The sequence below is a fragment of the Eubalaena glacialis genome, chromosome 6, assembly GCF_028564815.1.
Source record: "Eubalaena glacialis isolate mEubGla1 chromosome 6, mEubGla1.1.hap2.+ XY, whole genome shotgun sequence".
NCBI classification, from domain to species: domain Eukaryota; kingdom Metazoa; phylum Chordata; class Mammalia; order Artiodactyla; family Balaenidae; genus Eubalaena; species Eubalaena glacialis.
In genome coordinates, this window is record NC_083721.1 from 7,013,235 (window position 1) to 7,028,679 (window position 15,445).

The window sequence follows — 15,445 nt, forward strand, 5'->3', positions numbered from 1 at the left end:
TCCTTGACATTTTTCTACAATGCTCCAATCTCCGCAAGAGTTCTAGGATTTGCGCTTAGCCATTGAATGCTTCTCTCCTTGCTTTGCTAATGTTCATTTTCTAGTAAGTCTTATTTATTTCATATGTTGCCTACGCAGAGTCCCTAGTTCAAGCCTACGTAGATTTCAGGTAAAACCCTGCAATAATGTGCTCCAGGATCATATGACTGAGGATATAGTGCCAGGGCGATTAGCTTCCAAACTCCTGGTCACTGGCTGCACACTTCATCTCACAAGTATATTTTCCTTTGTTCTGATGTGAAAAAAGTTTTTGGACCCATAGCATTATGATGGGGCTTTCATATAATTTCATGACTTAGTTCTATGGTTAATAGGAGCATCAACAAAATGTGATGTTAAGAAGCTATTTGGATGCTAGGGACACACACACACACACACACACACACACACACACACACACACACACACAGGATCCTGCCCTGGAAATGCTCATATCTTCATAAAGGCAGCAGTTGGGGGAGAAGTATGTGAGCAAGAGAATTCCCAGGACTGGCTACGCTGCTCAGAGCCAAGGAGAAATCCGGTGAGTTCAGAGCAGGGAAATTCGTCTGAAGGTCATAAGGAGACTGGTTTCCAGATCAGTCTTTTCTTGAAGGGATTTGCTGAGGGGAGGAAAAGCACCTTCGAGTTTGAGAAAGAAACAAGTCAAGGCAAAAAGGGAAGAATCCTGGTTTTCTACATCATTTAGGCAACATCTTCCCTAGGGGGTCTGCTGACCAATAAGGACTGTGTACAGGTCCTCTAAAGTGCTCGATGAGCAAAGATAGTAAGGATGGAGAGATAGATGGATATATATATGTGTATTATGTATGTAAATGTCTGTATATGAATAGGTATGTGTGTGTATGTAAATATGCATGTATATGCATATGTATGTATATGAATATGCATGTATGTGTGTATGAATATGTATGTGTATATAAATATGTGTGTATGTATGTATATGAATATGCATGTGTGTACAAATATGTATGTGTGTATATGTATATTTGAATGTGTGTGTATGAATATGTGTATGACTATATGTGTCTGTGTATGTATATGAATATGCATGTGTGTATGAATATATGTGTCTATGTTTATGTATGTGTATGTACATATGTATGTGCATGTACATATGAATATGCATGTATGTGTGAATATATATGAATATATTTATGTGTGTATGTATGTATAGGCGTGTATATGGAAATTCACGTATGTGTGTATGAATATGTATATATATGTGTATGTGTGTGTGAACATGCATATATGTGTGTATGAATATGTATGTGTATGCATGTATATGAATATATTTGTATGTCTGTATCTCTGCACCAGTCCTGGGTTTCATTCTCTTAGCGCTGGGCTGGTACTGCAGTTGTAAACGTGTTTGATACTGAAGCGATACCACATTGGGGAAACACTCTCTTTAGATGGACTTCATTTGACTACATACATTTTTCCTTTGAGGTTAATCCAAGATTTTTATATTTTTGAAGGACTAAAATAGCAATGTGTTAAATGAGAAAAACGTGAGCACAAAGCTAGATGCTGCATTTAATATATGATTTTAATGTTTCCTCCACTGAAGAATTAAGGAAAGAAAATAATATCAAGACGGGGCAAAATGATTCCCACTCAGCCTGACAAGGCATCTTTTAACTCACAATGTTTGGCTTTTTTTTGTGTTGTAATTAAAAGATACCGGTCAGAGGAAGTTTCTCGTCCCATGAGATGTTGGCAATATTCGAATGCAAAAATATACACGTTGAGAATAAAATTCCGGAAGGATTGGCCTTTTGTTGGGCACATGGAGTGGAGGTCTTTCCTAGAGACGTTGTCTATTCTATTTGTGTTGCTTTTTTCTCCTCTAAATGTGATTAGGAGTAGACTTTCCAGAAGCATCTACTGCATGCACTCTGCCTTGAAGAGAAGCTATAAACAACTGGGCTTGAGACAGCCTAATAAATAGTTTTACAGTATCATTAGGTCTGCAGACATCCATTGAAGGCCACCACGTGCACTGGCTCTAACATATTTATAAATGGTGTTCCTACCTGCCCTATTCTTCCCTTGCAGTATTGATTGAGAAGCCAGGCAACCACCTGCAATGAACACACCCCAATACACGGCCATCAGTTTGGGTCTGAATTATCTGATTAACCAATGAAAAGAACAGGTTTGTTGATTTAAACTATTAAGTAAGAAAGACTAATTAAATGTATCTGGGACCTATTGCTGCATAGCTTTTAGCCTCATAAGAGAGCGTGTTGTACTTAGAAATTTCCCTCCTAGTTTCCAACAGGCTTTCCACTTACTCTCCTGATCCTTTAATTCCATCGAAGTCCTGGGATTCTGGGCATTTATCCCCTCAGCCTTCTCCCACCTCTTCCCTCCACCAGCCTCTCTCTTTCTAGGTGGTTCCATCTCTTATCTGCGCTGTCAGCTCTGCTCTTTCCACAGCTGTGACAAGGCGGTGAAGCACTGTGCATCTGACCTCCATCAGCCCAATCTGTTCTTTCTCCGCGTCACACCCAGAGTGGCGAGTGTACAGCCTCAGGGAGTGATTCCACTCCCCGACACGAACGCTGCTGCTACCTTGTCCTCATGTTGACATTACTCTTCTTCCCAATCCTGCTTTCTCACCTGTGGGCAGGAATGACACCTGACCTTAGAAGACTATTGTCAGGACTGTATTTCATAAAATTAAGATGTCATTGATGATAAAACAAACCATTATTTTACCGGCCATCAAAGGAGAGACATGCTGCCAATAACCCATGACATGCCATCGATGGTGAGATGCATCCAGATTTCAGAGCTCGTAAAACGTGAAAAAAGGTGTATCTTAAAATCAGTGTCATAAGATTTAAAGGGATACTGCCTATGAAGCGCTTACCCAGATAACCTGGTTTATTATGTGATGGATCAGCTGCTTATGAGTCAAGAGAATGTGGCTAAAAGATGTCTTATTCATCGCAGTGTAAGCAGTTATGTGATGGTCCAGATTCTGATTGGTTACATGTGGGGGGGAAAGGCAGACTATTGATTTAAGATGACCTTGGCTTCCTAAAGTGTATTGTGATACCAAAGACTTCTATAAGAATTTTTTTCCTAAAGCATGACCATAATCTTAACATGCTTGTTCCACTTAGTTTTTCCATTTGTTTTTCGTAACTATTTGAGGCACCTAAGACTTGAGGAAACTGAGGGTCAATTTGGGAATCCTGTTCTCTGGACACCTAGTTCTGGCCGTCCTCTGGATTTTTGAAAACAACGTAAGGATCATTTCCCTCTGTATGCTTCACTGGCTCCAGCTGTGAAAGAGAGCCGATCATTCTTTAAGACTTTCTTAGTTTCAACATTTTACCACGCCCAGATTTTCATGAAAATTTAAGTATGTTGGGTTCTCTGGATTGACATTTCAGTGTTTTTATGAACCATGGGGATCAAAAGTTAAGAGCAAAATTGAGCCCAGACCCTTATTTTATAATTCTTTTGCTGGAAACATAGGAGCCTCTCAAACTATTCATCTGTTACAGAAAAAAATTCATCTGCTTTAGGCTCTCTGAAATCATTTGCTGGAAATGTCAGTATGCTTAAAAGTGCATTCGACTTTTAATTTTTTTAAAAATCTAAGCATTTTGGAACCTTTGTTGTACCCAAATCTAGTTACTTAAAAATAGAATCGTATTTTAGTCTCACGTATGAAATATAATCTCGTTGAGTTCTCTTCACTTTCTAGAACTGTCAGTCAGCTGTGATGACCAAAATCCGAAGGAGTGGTCCTCACATGTTATTGGTGCATTCAGTATTCAAATGAAATAATAAACGTTGTATACTAACACGACGGTCCCTTTTGTTTGGGGGCAGTTCGCTTAGAATTTATGCATTTCTCATAAGTTCATGAAAAATGGCATTGGTAGCCTGCCACTGGGCACATCAGAATATCCCAGCTTTCCTGGAGCTACAGAAAAAAACACCCCGCACACAAGCACACACCAATCTAAAGTTCATGTCTTTTTTTTTTTTAATTTTTATTTATTTATTTATGGCTGTGTTGGGTCTTCGTTTCTGTGCGAGGGCTCTCTCCAGTTGCGGCAAGTGGGGGCCACTCTTCATCGCGGTGCGCGGGCCTCTCATTACCGCGGCCCCCCCTGCCGCGGAGCACAGGCTCCAGACGCGCAGGCTCAGTAATTGTGGCTCACGGGCCCAGCTGCTCCGCGGCATGTGGGATCTTCCCAGACCAGGGCTCGAACCCGTGTCCCCCGCATCGGCAGGCAGACTCTCAACCACTGCGCCACCAGGGAAACCCCATGTCTTTTTATAGTAACACAGAGGCAGGCATATTAGTTAATTATGCCACATTTCTGCCACGTTTGGACTTTTTTTTGAATTCTCTGTCATAAAGCAGCCAAAATAGTTCGCAAGTCCCCGCGGCTGGCTGAAGGTGGTGAGGGAATAAGCCGTACATGTTAACTAAGGCATCTGCCGACAGCTTTGGCAGGTAGGCAGGTAGGTAGGTGAGATGGCCACAGACAAGGAGGGAAGCCAGACGGCAGGGAAGCAGGGACAGCATCCGTCGAGGCCAGGAAGAGTCACTTGCAGAGCTGCAGTTGAGGGACTCATGTGTTCCTGGTTACCAGCCTGTGTGTAGCGATCCATTCTGGTTTTAATCCTACTAGGCTAGATCCTTTCCCTGCTTTGAAGTCCCAGGGCTGCTGGGGCGGGAGAATCCTATGCATCAGCCTCTGTCATTCATACTGCAACCAAAGGGATGATGAAACCTACATGTAATATACAAAGTCAAGTGGGTGAACAAAGGCATGCTGTTGGTACATAGCATTTGTTTGCTTCTAAAGAACAGCAGTTAATTTTCGTGGTCATCTTTGTTTGAAGCAGTCTCTGAAGACCACCCTTCAGCTTCTTTTTACTCCTCCATTGTTCGGATGTGCTAAGTTAGCATGTGTGTGTGTGTGAGAGATATTTATTTATTTGTTTGTTTCCTTTTCCTGACTTGTACTTAACCCTAGGTGCTTGCCTGCCTTGGTTTAATTAGCATCACTTTGGGGCATGCGCTGTCTTTCCAGAATATGGACTGTGTTTCACCCCTTTGGAAATGAAACGTTTATCCTGAAGCGTCCTCGTTTTTAGACTGCTTCCCCTCTAGCGAACAAAAGCAACTTTTGATATTCTGAAGTATATGGCCTTTCTCATTTTTATGCAGTACTAACTTGGAGGAGAATTTTAAGATACGGAGAAAAGATGTGTGTCCCCCCCTTATCTCTAGCTTTTGTAGATTTTTTTTTTCTTCCCTAAATCGATCTCAATTAACTTTGATTTCTTTCTTTAGAAAACCATGTGGTGAAAAAATGCTTTGCCAGATGTGAGAAGGGGTTCCTCCCCCTCCAAACACACGCTGAAGCCTTGTTTCAGTTCTAGTATTTTGGTCCAGTTTTTAAATCTTACGCTACATTTATTTGGTCATTGGTTGTGTTTGTGAGAATATCCTACTTTATCTTGGGGAGATACTCATATTTTAACATTGTTACTCTTTTTGTTGTGAAAGCCATTTTCTTTCTCATTTGTGATTTAAAGGTTAGCCTGCACCTTATATCTAACCTGTTTCTGCCAATTTCTGATACACATCGCGCATTTATTCATGTTTCTCTTCACCGGTGAGCCAACGCTGACATTACATAGAATGGCATTCCCCTCCGAGGCTTGGTGGAGTCTGCAGGACCCGGCGGGAGAGTGGAGGCAGACTTCAGCCTTGTTTTTTGCTCTCAGTGCGTAAAACCATTCCATCCAGTACTGCGATGGGAAAGGAGACCCCGTTTTGCACAATTTATTGAAGAAGCTATAATTTTGCCTTTATTAATCAGCAGGACTGCACTAAGTCCGTGGTGCCGATTTGACTTTTAAACCCACGTCTGTCAGTTTAGATTCCTTACATCCCCTCACTCCGTTTGTGACCAGAAGAGAGAGCCACGTGACTCAGGCTCCCCCGAATCTACCGTGCCCATTTCTCGGATTGTTGCCGTCTGTTTGTTGATGTGTTTGCTTTTGCTGGCAGTTCAAGATGCCTTACTTTTTGTTTTCTTCCTTGTGCCTGATTCTGGCTCTCTGGCTGGCACAACCCATCCTTTTGTACATTTTGAGTCATTGTTTAAACCCCCAGCTCACTCTTTCCAAAACTGTCACAGGGCTGCGATTCTAAGAGATTTTAGAGATGCCGTGGCGGCGGGTGGTGCCGGGGGGGGGGTGGGGTGGTTATCCATGCACAGACACCTGGCCTCCACTCTGAGAGGGAGAGCATTGAGTTTGTTCCTTTTAATTCTCCCTGCTCACTGGTTCATAGCACAGTGTGCCTGGCAGTGAAGTTCATGTACTCGGGGACCGATGAAGAAGTTGGTCCCTGGGTAGGTGGGGGATGGAGCGGGAGAGGACACACTGGATTGGGGGGTGCTTTGTGAAATTGCATGTGTTCCCTAAAGATTCGGACACTTCTGCGTAAGGAGGGGGGGCTTCTGTCTTAGAAAGGCTGCTTCGTAAGGCTCTATTATTAACGGGGGTGGGGGAGCATCCTTACTTATTTAAGTATCAATTCAAAGAATAAGAAAGGAGTGCTCATGTAGACAGTTATCGGAAACCAAGGAATATAAGAAGGGCATCCTAGGCTGTGGGCATAGGAGAGAGCAGGAGATAAAACACTCACCAGTGTCCTCACTAATTCCCTGCTTGACCTTGGGCAGCTCACCTCAAGGTGAGGTCTCGACCTTTCTGGGTCTCAGATTTTCCCATTTGGGGGATGAGGAGTTTGGACAAGCAGGTCTCCACAGTCCCCACTGGCTCCAAAGTTTCCATTTAAAAAACATGTGTGACCCAGACAGCATTTGCTTCTCACCAGCTGCACAGCAGTACCGAGGGTGCCCAAGGACTGAAATAAACTTGAACTACCACATGGATTTCTGTTTTGGTTATAGAAAGCAAAATTAGATGGTCTTGTAGTTATTCTGTGTAGTTGCTGCACAGTATGTCATTCAAGTAGCTGAAATTTCCCAATCGAATTTGCCTTTGCTGATTTGGCTGTAGAATGTCAGCCTAGCCATAGGCTAACCACTTGTTTGACTTAAAACCACAGAAGAATGCTCCAACAATGACACATTTCTATTTCTTCTCACCAAATCATGCAAAATGAGCAAAGATAGGAATAGAAAGTAAAGAAAAAAAAAAAAAGAGCTAGTCAGTGATCTAGATATTTTAAACATCCTTGTATTTGGAGGCCTCTGGCTAATTCACAGCTTTTTTTTTTTTTTGGTTCATTTATCATCCAGATGTTCACCATCATGGAAGCGCCACTTGAAACTCTATTTCAGCTAATAACTTAGAAGTGGAAAAATTTGTATCTTTGTCTCTTTGTCCTTTGGTGCTCCATTTCCCCCTCACTCTTCTTCTAAGTAGCTCTTCTTTAAAATCTCCTGGGAATGTGACAGTTTTGCCAGATGCTTAGGTGTTAGCCGTCACATGTCTTTTTAATCTTCACGACCATTCTGTACCCTGTCTGCTTGAATTATAGATTGCATTTGTCAAATAATGACACATGCAACTGGATGTCTTCTAAGACCTTTGAAATTCAACTTCCTTGAGTTGAGATTAAAGTGGGTATTATCTGCACAGCTGTGGTCAAGGCTGGGATGTTCGGAGACCTGCACAAAAGTTTTTCTAGGTCGGCCAGTTCCAACTCTTACCGTCTCTAGGGGAAAGAAAGCCAGCTCCTTTTTCCTGCTGAAAGGTGGACATGGATACCGTAAAAACTACCTAAAAAGGGGGTCCCAGTTAGAAATGACTGTACAGTTAGCAGCTTTTTGAAGCATGCCTGCCCTTGGAACGTCCTGAATGTGTGTTTCTTTGGGTGTTCAGGAAGCGTTATCTGTCGTGAGCGAGGACCAGTCATTGTTTGAGTGCGCATACGGCACGCCGCACCTGGCCAAGACGGACATGACCGCGTCCTCCTCCAGCGACTATGGACAGACATCCAAGATGAGCCCCCGTGTCCCTCAGCAGGACTGGCTGTCTCAACCCCCAGCCAGGGTCACCATCAAGATGGAATGCAACCCCAACCAGGTGAACGGCTCCAGGTAAGGAGGCTGCCGGCTCTCGCTCTCCCACACCTCTGGTTTCCCCACCCCTTGAAAAGGCAAAGTGGAAATTGATCACACTTCCCCCGAGATGGTTTCAGAAACTGAGGGCATTGAACGGTAACACCGGGCAATGCTGAGAAAATGTGTTCTCCAGTGGTTTGCGTGGAGGATAGAGGTCGTAAAACCAGTAGTACATTTACCGAGAACTCGCTTTGAAGATGACATGTTCAATTCCATTTCCCAGACGTGAGGGCTTTGTGGGAGGGGGCCTTGCCCACATATGGCAGAGTTCGTCTCTGAGGTTTTTATTGCCTGGAAAGTAAAGCTGTCTTCTGTTTTCATGGAGGGAGAGTGTCAGCTAGTGGCCAGGCAGTGTAGCATATGTCCAAGCCATATGACGTTGCTAATGGACCTACTTCCTGTGTCCTCCAGCCCCCCGCCGCCCAACCTTCCCTCCTCTGTCACCTTCTCTGAATGCTTGCTTTTCCTTCTCATCTTTACTTACACTTAAAACCAAGCACCAGTGTCACCCATAAGTATTAACTCTCCTGAGTCTGTCACGATAATGCTGCGGTCACCTAGAATGTATTAGCGAATTATCGAATGTATTATCCCTGGCACTCAAAAGCATTTCTTTTTCTTTTTCTAAATTTATCTGTTTATTTTATTTATTTTTGTCTGCGTTGGGTCTTCGTTGCTGCGTGCGGGCTTGTCTCTAGTTGCAGCGAGCGGGGGCTTCTCATTGCGGTGGCTTCTCTTGCTGTGGAGCACAGGCTCTAGGCACATGGGCTTCAGTAGTTGTGGCAGATGGGCTCAGTAGTTGTGGCTCGCGGGCTCTAGAGCGCAAGCTCAGTAGTTGTGGCGCATGGGCTTAGTTGCTCCGCGGCATGTGGGATCTTCCCAGACCAGGGCTCAAACCCATGTCCCCTGCATTGGCAGGCGGATTCTTAACCACTGCGCCACCAGGGAAGCCCACAAAAGCATTTCATCGGATGTAGTTTTGAAGAGTAAGGCTGATTTCAATTATGATATAATACTCCATATATATTCAGAAAGAATCGTATCACATCTCAGGACAAAGAAAGAATAATTTCATTTAAATTTGCATGATCTGCCCAGAGTCAAAAGAACAGCTCACAATTTTTAGTGCTTTACTATGTATAAAGCCCTTTTACATCTGATGGCCTGTCAGTCCTCCAGGCAGCCCTGTGAGGAATGCCTATCCCCATTTGATGGATGAGGAAACTGAGACTCAGGCATTTTCTGGCTAACCCAAATCAGCATTTAAGCAACTCAGAATTTGGATTCAAATCAAGGGTGTTTGACTCCACACCCAGTGCATTTTTCCCACTCTGTCGCAGCTATAATAGGCCCTTTTTGCTACGTATATATTTTAATGCGAAATATGTTTTTTATAAGTGTCATGTTTTATAAGTGCTGGAAACCATTGCATCAACTTCTAGTGTGGTGTCCGTGAAGGTGCCAAGTCACAGCCCTCAGAGGGAACGTCAACCATGAGGCTGGACATGCCAAACAGGGGGATGGGAGGGGCCAGAACTTCCCTGGGCCCTGAGAAGTCAGTTCACTTCTGTGCGTCAAGTTTCTTCTTGAAAGTGGGAATCATAATTCTGATGTTGCCTATTTGCTACGACACGGGTCCTTTAAAGGGAATTCAAGCCAAGGCAGACCCATCTTAGACCTCATCAAGGGGCCTAATTTCCTAGACTTCTGAAAGGACCATGGTAGAAAAGGCAATCAGAGGGTCCAGGATGCCAGAGTCCCGGCCAGTTCATCATTACATGTAAATATGTTACAGGTAAGTCCTATCCATCTGATAGAATGGTTCCACTGACCATTCACTGTATTTATTTCTGAGACTTGGAGGCATGCAGGTTAATCCTGTTCTGAAGAAGGCAGCGGTGTTTATATAAAAGGGTAGTTGTGGAGCCAACCCTGTAAACATTGATGGATTCTATTTTTTGATGGAGTCACGTGACCCCGTGCATGCCGCGGTAGTCACGGTGGGAGCACCGAGAGCAAGGTGGATTTCTAAAGCGTCCTTCTTCCAAGGCTAGTTTCTACCTATGGGAAATACATCAGCACGTGCATATGTGTGTGTGCGTGTGTCTGTGTGTGAGAGAGAGAGAGGGAGACAGGGAGATTGTGTGTGCAAGGGAGAGATCATGAGAGAGAGAGAGATGGAGAGGGAAAGAGAGGAAGAGAAATAATTAGAGAGAGAGGGAAAAAGCACTTCGGGCAAAGGGCACGGAGATGGTTTCCAGCTGGCAGCTATAGCAGAGTGAGCCGTGCCCTGGCCCTTGTCTGCGGAGTCTGGCCCAGGGCCAGCTCCAGGAGTGCCAGTCTGCATTTAGCAAGCCTTAGAAAGGAGACTGAGCGAGCAGGTGAGAACAGCGTTGCAGAAATAAAACTTTCTCTCCTTCTCGCTGAACTTAAATAAATGCATGAATAAATAAGTAGGCAAACAAACAAATAAATGAATGAATAAATAAATAAATAAGAGAGAAGTGTGAACACCGGTTCCTTCAATGCCGGCCTGTGCTTCCCTTCAGGAGCTGATGTCCACCTGCCCTCCTGGCCAAGCCCTGGGGCCGCCTTCCCAGCCCGAGGTGGTCACCACAGGGATTCGGAATGGGCGGGGGGACTTGAGGTGACCCTGAGCCTGGCCTAGGGGCTTCAAGTCCCCAAGAAAGACATGGGCCGGGGCCCTGGAAAGCTTCACCCACGTTCCTCGGCCGGCTGACCTTGGAAGGCTTCTTGGCCATTCCTCTGTCAGGCAGGTGCGAAGCTGCGGACTCAGACGAGAGTCTCTTTCCTGGGAAAGGAAATCGTTTTTGGAGAAACTGGACCGTTTTCTTGCAAGGGGACAATGGAACCGTCAGTAGCTTCCACTCTCAGGCCCTCGTGGAATCCTGAGATGCTCAGAATGGTCCCCTCAGAGGATCGTTACAGGCAGTTCCAGCTTTGGGAGCAACCTGGGATGTGTTTTGGTGGCGGCCACCGAGGGAAGTCAGCCTTGTCGTGGCCCTCGTCTTCCTCCTGGATGTCCGGTGGTGCTGGCCCAACAGCTGCTGCCCGGGAGGGGGGCACAGCTGCCTGCATTTGCCTGGGAACTTGATGGGAAATGGCAAGCCCTGTGTGGAGCAAGGGGGGAGGAGCACAGCTTGTGGAACTGAGCTATGATGCAGATGTCAACTGGTCACTAAGTGCCCCCCTTCCCCCCACCGTGGAATGTTCTGGGGAAACAGGAGGGAGACATGTATTGATCCTCTTTGCAGAAGAGGCTTCTGCCCGTCTTTTCCGAGCTCCGTGTCTGCTGGATCCAGCTCAGTGGGGCTGGTCTGGTGTGCCCGTCAGGGTTCTCCAGAGAAACAAAACCAGGGGAATGCACAATGAAGAGATTTACTGTAAGGAACTGGCTCACACAGTTGTGGAAGCTGTCAAGTCTGAGATCTGTAGGGTGTACCAGCAGGCTGGAAACTCAAGCAGGAGTAGATGCAACAGTCTTTTTTTGTTTTTTCAAATTTATTTTATTTTTTTGTACAGCAGGTTCTTATTAGTTATTATTGTATACATGTCAATCCCAATCGCCCAATTCATCCCACCACCACCACCACCACCGCTTTCCCCCCTTGGTGTCCATACTTTTGTTCTCTACATCTGTGTCTCTATTTCAGATGCAACAGTCTTGAGGCAGAATTCCTTCTTCCTTAGGGGAAGCTCAGGTTTTGTTCTTTAGACCTTCAGTTGATGAGATGAGGCCCACTCACGTTATCAAAGATAATCACCTTTATTTAACATCAATGGATGGTAGATGTTAACCGCATCTATGAAATACCTTCAGACCAACACCTCGATTGGCATTGGATTAAGTCACTGTGTGCAGTGGCCTGGCCAGGCGGACACAGGAAACTGACCACACCTGGTGCTTCTGGCCCCTCGGCTGGTCAGTGGTTAGTGGGGCCATTCCTTTCAGATTTCCAAATCAGCATTTCCTGGGGTCGCTAGTTCCCTGTCCCTGAAGGGGCTCAGTCTGGCTGGATGGGAAGTGCTGGGGGGTGTCACACATCAGATTGATGGATCACCAGGACCGCCCTTCAGGCTGTGACCTTCTGGAATATTGCAGGTGGGTGGTGAGGCACAGTCTGCTCTTCAGAACATAACGGGCTGCCTGAAGGGGCATGGAGGAAGGAAAAACTCAAAATTCATCAGCGGAGCTAAGACCCGTTTCATCTAGAGGATTAGAAGAGGCCAGCAGACAGATAGAGGGCTGCCCGGGATCAGATCCGCAGATTTTGCCAGCTCGCTGCGTGATCTTTACACGTGTCAGCTCCAGTTCCATAAAAGGGAACATGGACCTGCACTGACTCTGCTTGCATTCCAGAGACCTTGAATGGTCACCTGGCTGTACCAGCTCTGCCCAAGGTGTCAGGGGGCAGAAGCCCAGGTCATGGAGACAGGGATCCTCCCTGGAGGGGCTCGCGGCAGAGACACTGCAGAGGTGAGCGTGGTCAAGCACCAGGGACCAGGGTGCAGCTCCTCAATGTGCCGCCTCCCTGCATCTTTCCGGAGATGGTGGCTGCCTCACCCACCACCGGGAAGCCCCAGGCCGGGGGTGCTGGGAGTTAGGGACTGCAGCAAGAAAAGGAGTGCATCTCCTGGCCCCCAGCCCAGTAGCTCCTTGTAATTGGCCTTGCTCTGAGCTTCTGTGTGGTGGACTTCCACACAGTACACTTGCCTCTTGAAGTCAAGTTCAGGGGCAGTTTACGTAAGTCAAAAATCGGACTTTGGCTGGAACGTGCAGGCTGTTACCTTTGTGGCCCCTTGTTGCTCTTTTGCAAACACCCCCTGTGGGGAAGAGCCCCCTGTACAGCCTGGGCGTTGCCAGAACATGACGTAGCTCCTTCCGCATAAGATACGGTCCCTGGGAATGGTCCTCTGTCCCTACCGACCCATTACCCTTGGAGGAAAAGGCCAAGGCTTGGAGGAGGGAGGAACTGAATTTCCCAAGCAAGTGATGGAATTCTGCAAAACCTTAGCCCCAATGCGCACACAAGCTCCTGAAATGAAATACGAGTGGTGAAATGAGATCTACTGCCATTATAACAGAGCTCTATAAAAAATAATAAAAGGAAAACAGGAGAGAAAGGAACCATGCCTTGTGAGCCAACAGGGATGTAATTGTGGGTTTGGGTTGGCGGCTGCCGTATCAGAGGACATGATTCTTGCAGACACTAATCCAATTGCACATTGTGTGGGCACAAGACATCATTTCTCAGCTTCGGTGGTCCCCGACACCCTGCCTTTCCCTTTTCTTCACTCCAGCCTCACACACAAGAAACCCCCAAGTGTTCACACAATGGAGACGTGTCAGTGCAACCCAGCTGGAACAGCTGTTCACAGAGGGTCCTGCTGGGGCTTCAGAACTGCCTGGCCTCCAGTGAGCCCACTGCTGATGGCCTTAATTCTATGTGAGGTTCCTAAGGCTCAAGCCCCTGTAGACTGGCAAGATAGACCAAGAAACACACACACACACACACACACACACACACATGCACACGCACACGCACACTCATACTCACATATGGTCCACAAGAAAATCGTCTTCCATCACAAGTGGGCAGTATGGTGTGCCAGCCTTTACTCTCTCTCAGCATCCCTGTCTCGGAGATTCAGTCGACGCTCAGGCGGGTGGAATTGGGCATCCTTCATCCTTCCACAGGCAGTAAAAACTCCTGGTAGCCCACCAGGAAGTCACGGCAGTTCCGTGCCGCCCACCTGGAGGCTCACTGCAGCTGGAATTGAATGACTCTGTGTGCCACACTATGAGTCCTGCTCCTAGCCCAGTACCCAAGCCAGCTGGAGTCATTAATCTGTCGTTGGAGTCTGTTGGGTGAGAGGTCCCCTGGTGCACTGATTTTCAAAGTGGGGCCCTAAGATCCGCTGCATCAGCACCATCTGGGAGCTCGTTAGAGATTCAGATTCTCAGGCCCTGCCCAGACCTGCTGAGTCAGAAGCTCTGGGAGTGGGACCCAGCACTCCTGCTTTAACAAGCCCCCCTCCCCTACCCTGGGATTCTGACACTCACTGGTCTGAGAAACACAGCCCCATTGCAGCATCCGGGGAGATAAAAAAATGAGAATCCCCGGAGCTGGATAAAGGTGGCCTCTAGAGTGGATAATCTGGGAGAACAAAGTGCAGAGGAGGGTTCGCTCTCAGGAAGTCTGTCTGCCTAGGTGGAGGGGCCTCCCGCTGGCCTCTCACTGCAGTGGCTTTTGTCTGGCTGAGCCTGTGAGGTGAGAGATTGGGCCTCGCCTCTCTCTGTTGTCTGGGAAGAAGAGTCACTGTGTGCTGTGAAGAACTCCAGCCTAGGATCAGATGACGGGATGCTTTTGATGTAATATTTTAAAAGCATGCTGTCTGGAGTGTGATGAAGATGACAGAAAAGGGGGCTACCTAATTGGTCCATCTTGGTGTCAGACGTCCTGGTTATGCACAGAGTCATTCATTCATCCAACAAGTATTTACTGAGCACCTATTATGTGCAGTCACTGTTTTAGGTACTTGACATACAGTCGTAAAACATACACAAAAATATTGCCTCTCTAAGTTCACTTTCTAATGGGAAAGACAGCCAGTGACCCAGATAGCTAACTAAAGGCTAACAGGTTAGATTGTGGTAAATGCTAAGGAAAGAAAATAAAGCAGGGCAGGGGGTGGCAGTTCTGGAAGGCGCAGCCTGAAAAGATCACCTCTGAGAACATGACATTTGAGTAAAGCCCCAAAGCCAGTGAGGGAGAAGGTCCCATGGTTAACCAGTAGAAGAATATTCCAGGCAAAGGGAGTGGTAAGTGCAGAGACCCTGAGGTCTGCCTCAAGTGTTGGAGGACGATTGTGGCTAATGTTCAGTGACCAAGGGGAAGAGTGATAGGAGATGAGGTTGAGTGATCGTGAGGCCAGTGACGGGCTTTGATCTTCACTCTGAGCGAGCTAGGAGACCACTGGGGGCTGTAAGCAAAGGAGGGACGTGATGTCACTCAGATTTAGCCGGATCTCCCTGGCTCCTGTGTTGAAGCCGAGACCGCTAGGAGGCCCTTCAGGAGTTAGGGTAAGAGATGGTGAGGCCTGCATGAGGGTGGTTGCGATGCAGGGGTGGGAAAAGTGATTGCATTCTGGATATATTTTGAAGGTAGAACTGATGTGTTTTGCTGATGGGTATGGAGTGAGGAAGAGGGAAGTGA

The 15,445-nt window shown here is 46.4% G+C and overlaps 1 protein-coding gene across 8 annotated transcripts in view; it reads left to right on the forward strand.

Annotated features, from left to right (window-relative positions):
- The window catches only part of ERG (ETS transcription factor ERG), a 276,081-nt gene that overhangs the window by 205,903 nt on the left and 54,733 nt on the right, over positions 1-15,445 (forward strand). For all 8 annotated transcript variants that reach the window (XM_061193910.1, XM_061193911.1, XM_061193909.1 and 5 more), the window contains one exon: positions 7,966-8,183. In XM_061193910.1, coding sequence (XP_061049893.1) covers positions 7,966-8,183 — 218 coding nt within the window. The remainder of the gene's footprint in view (positions 1-7,965; positions 8,184-15,445) is intronic.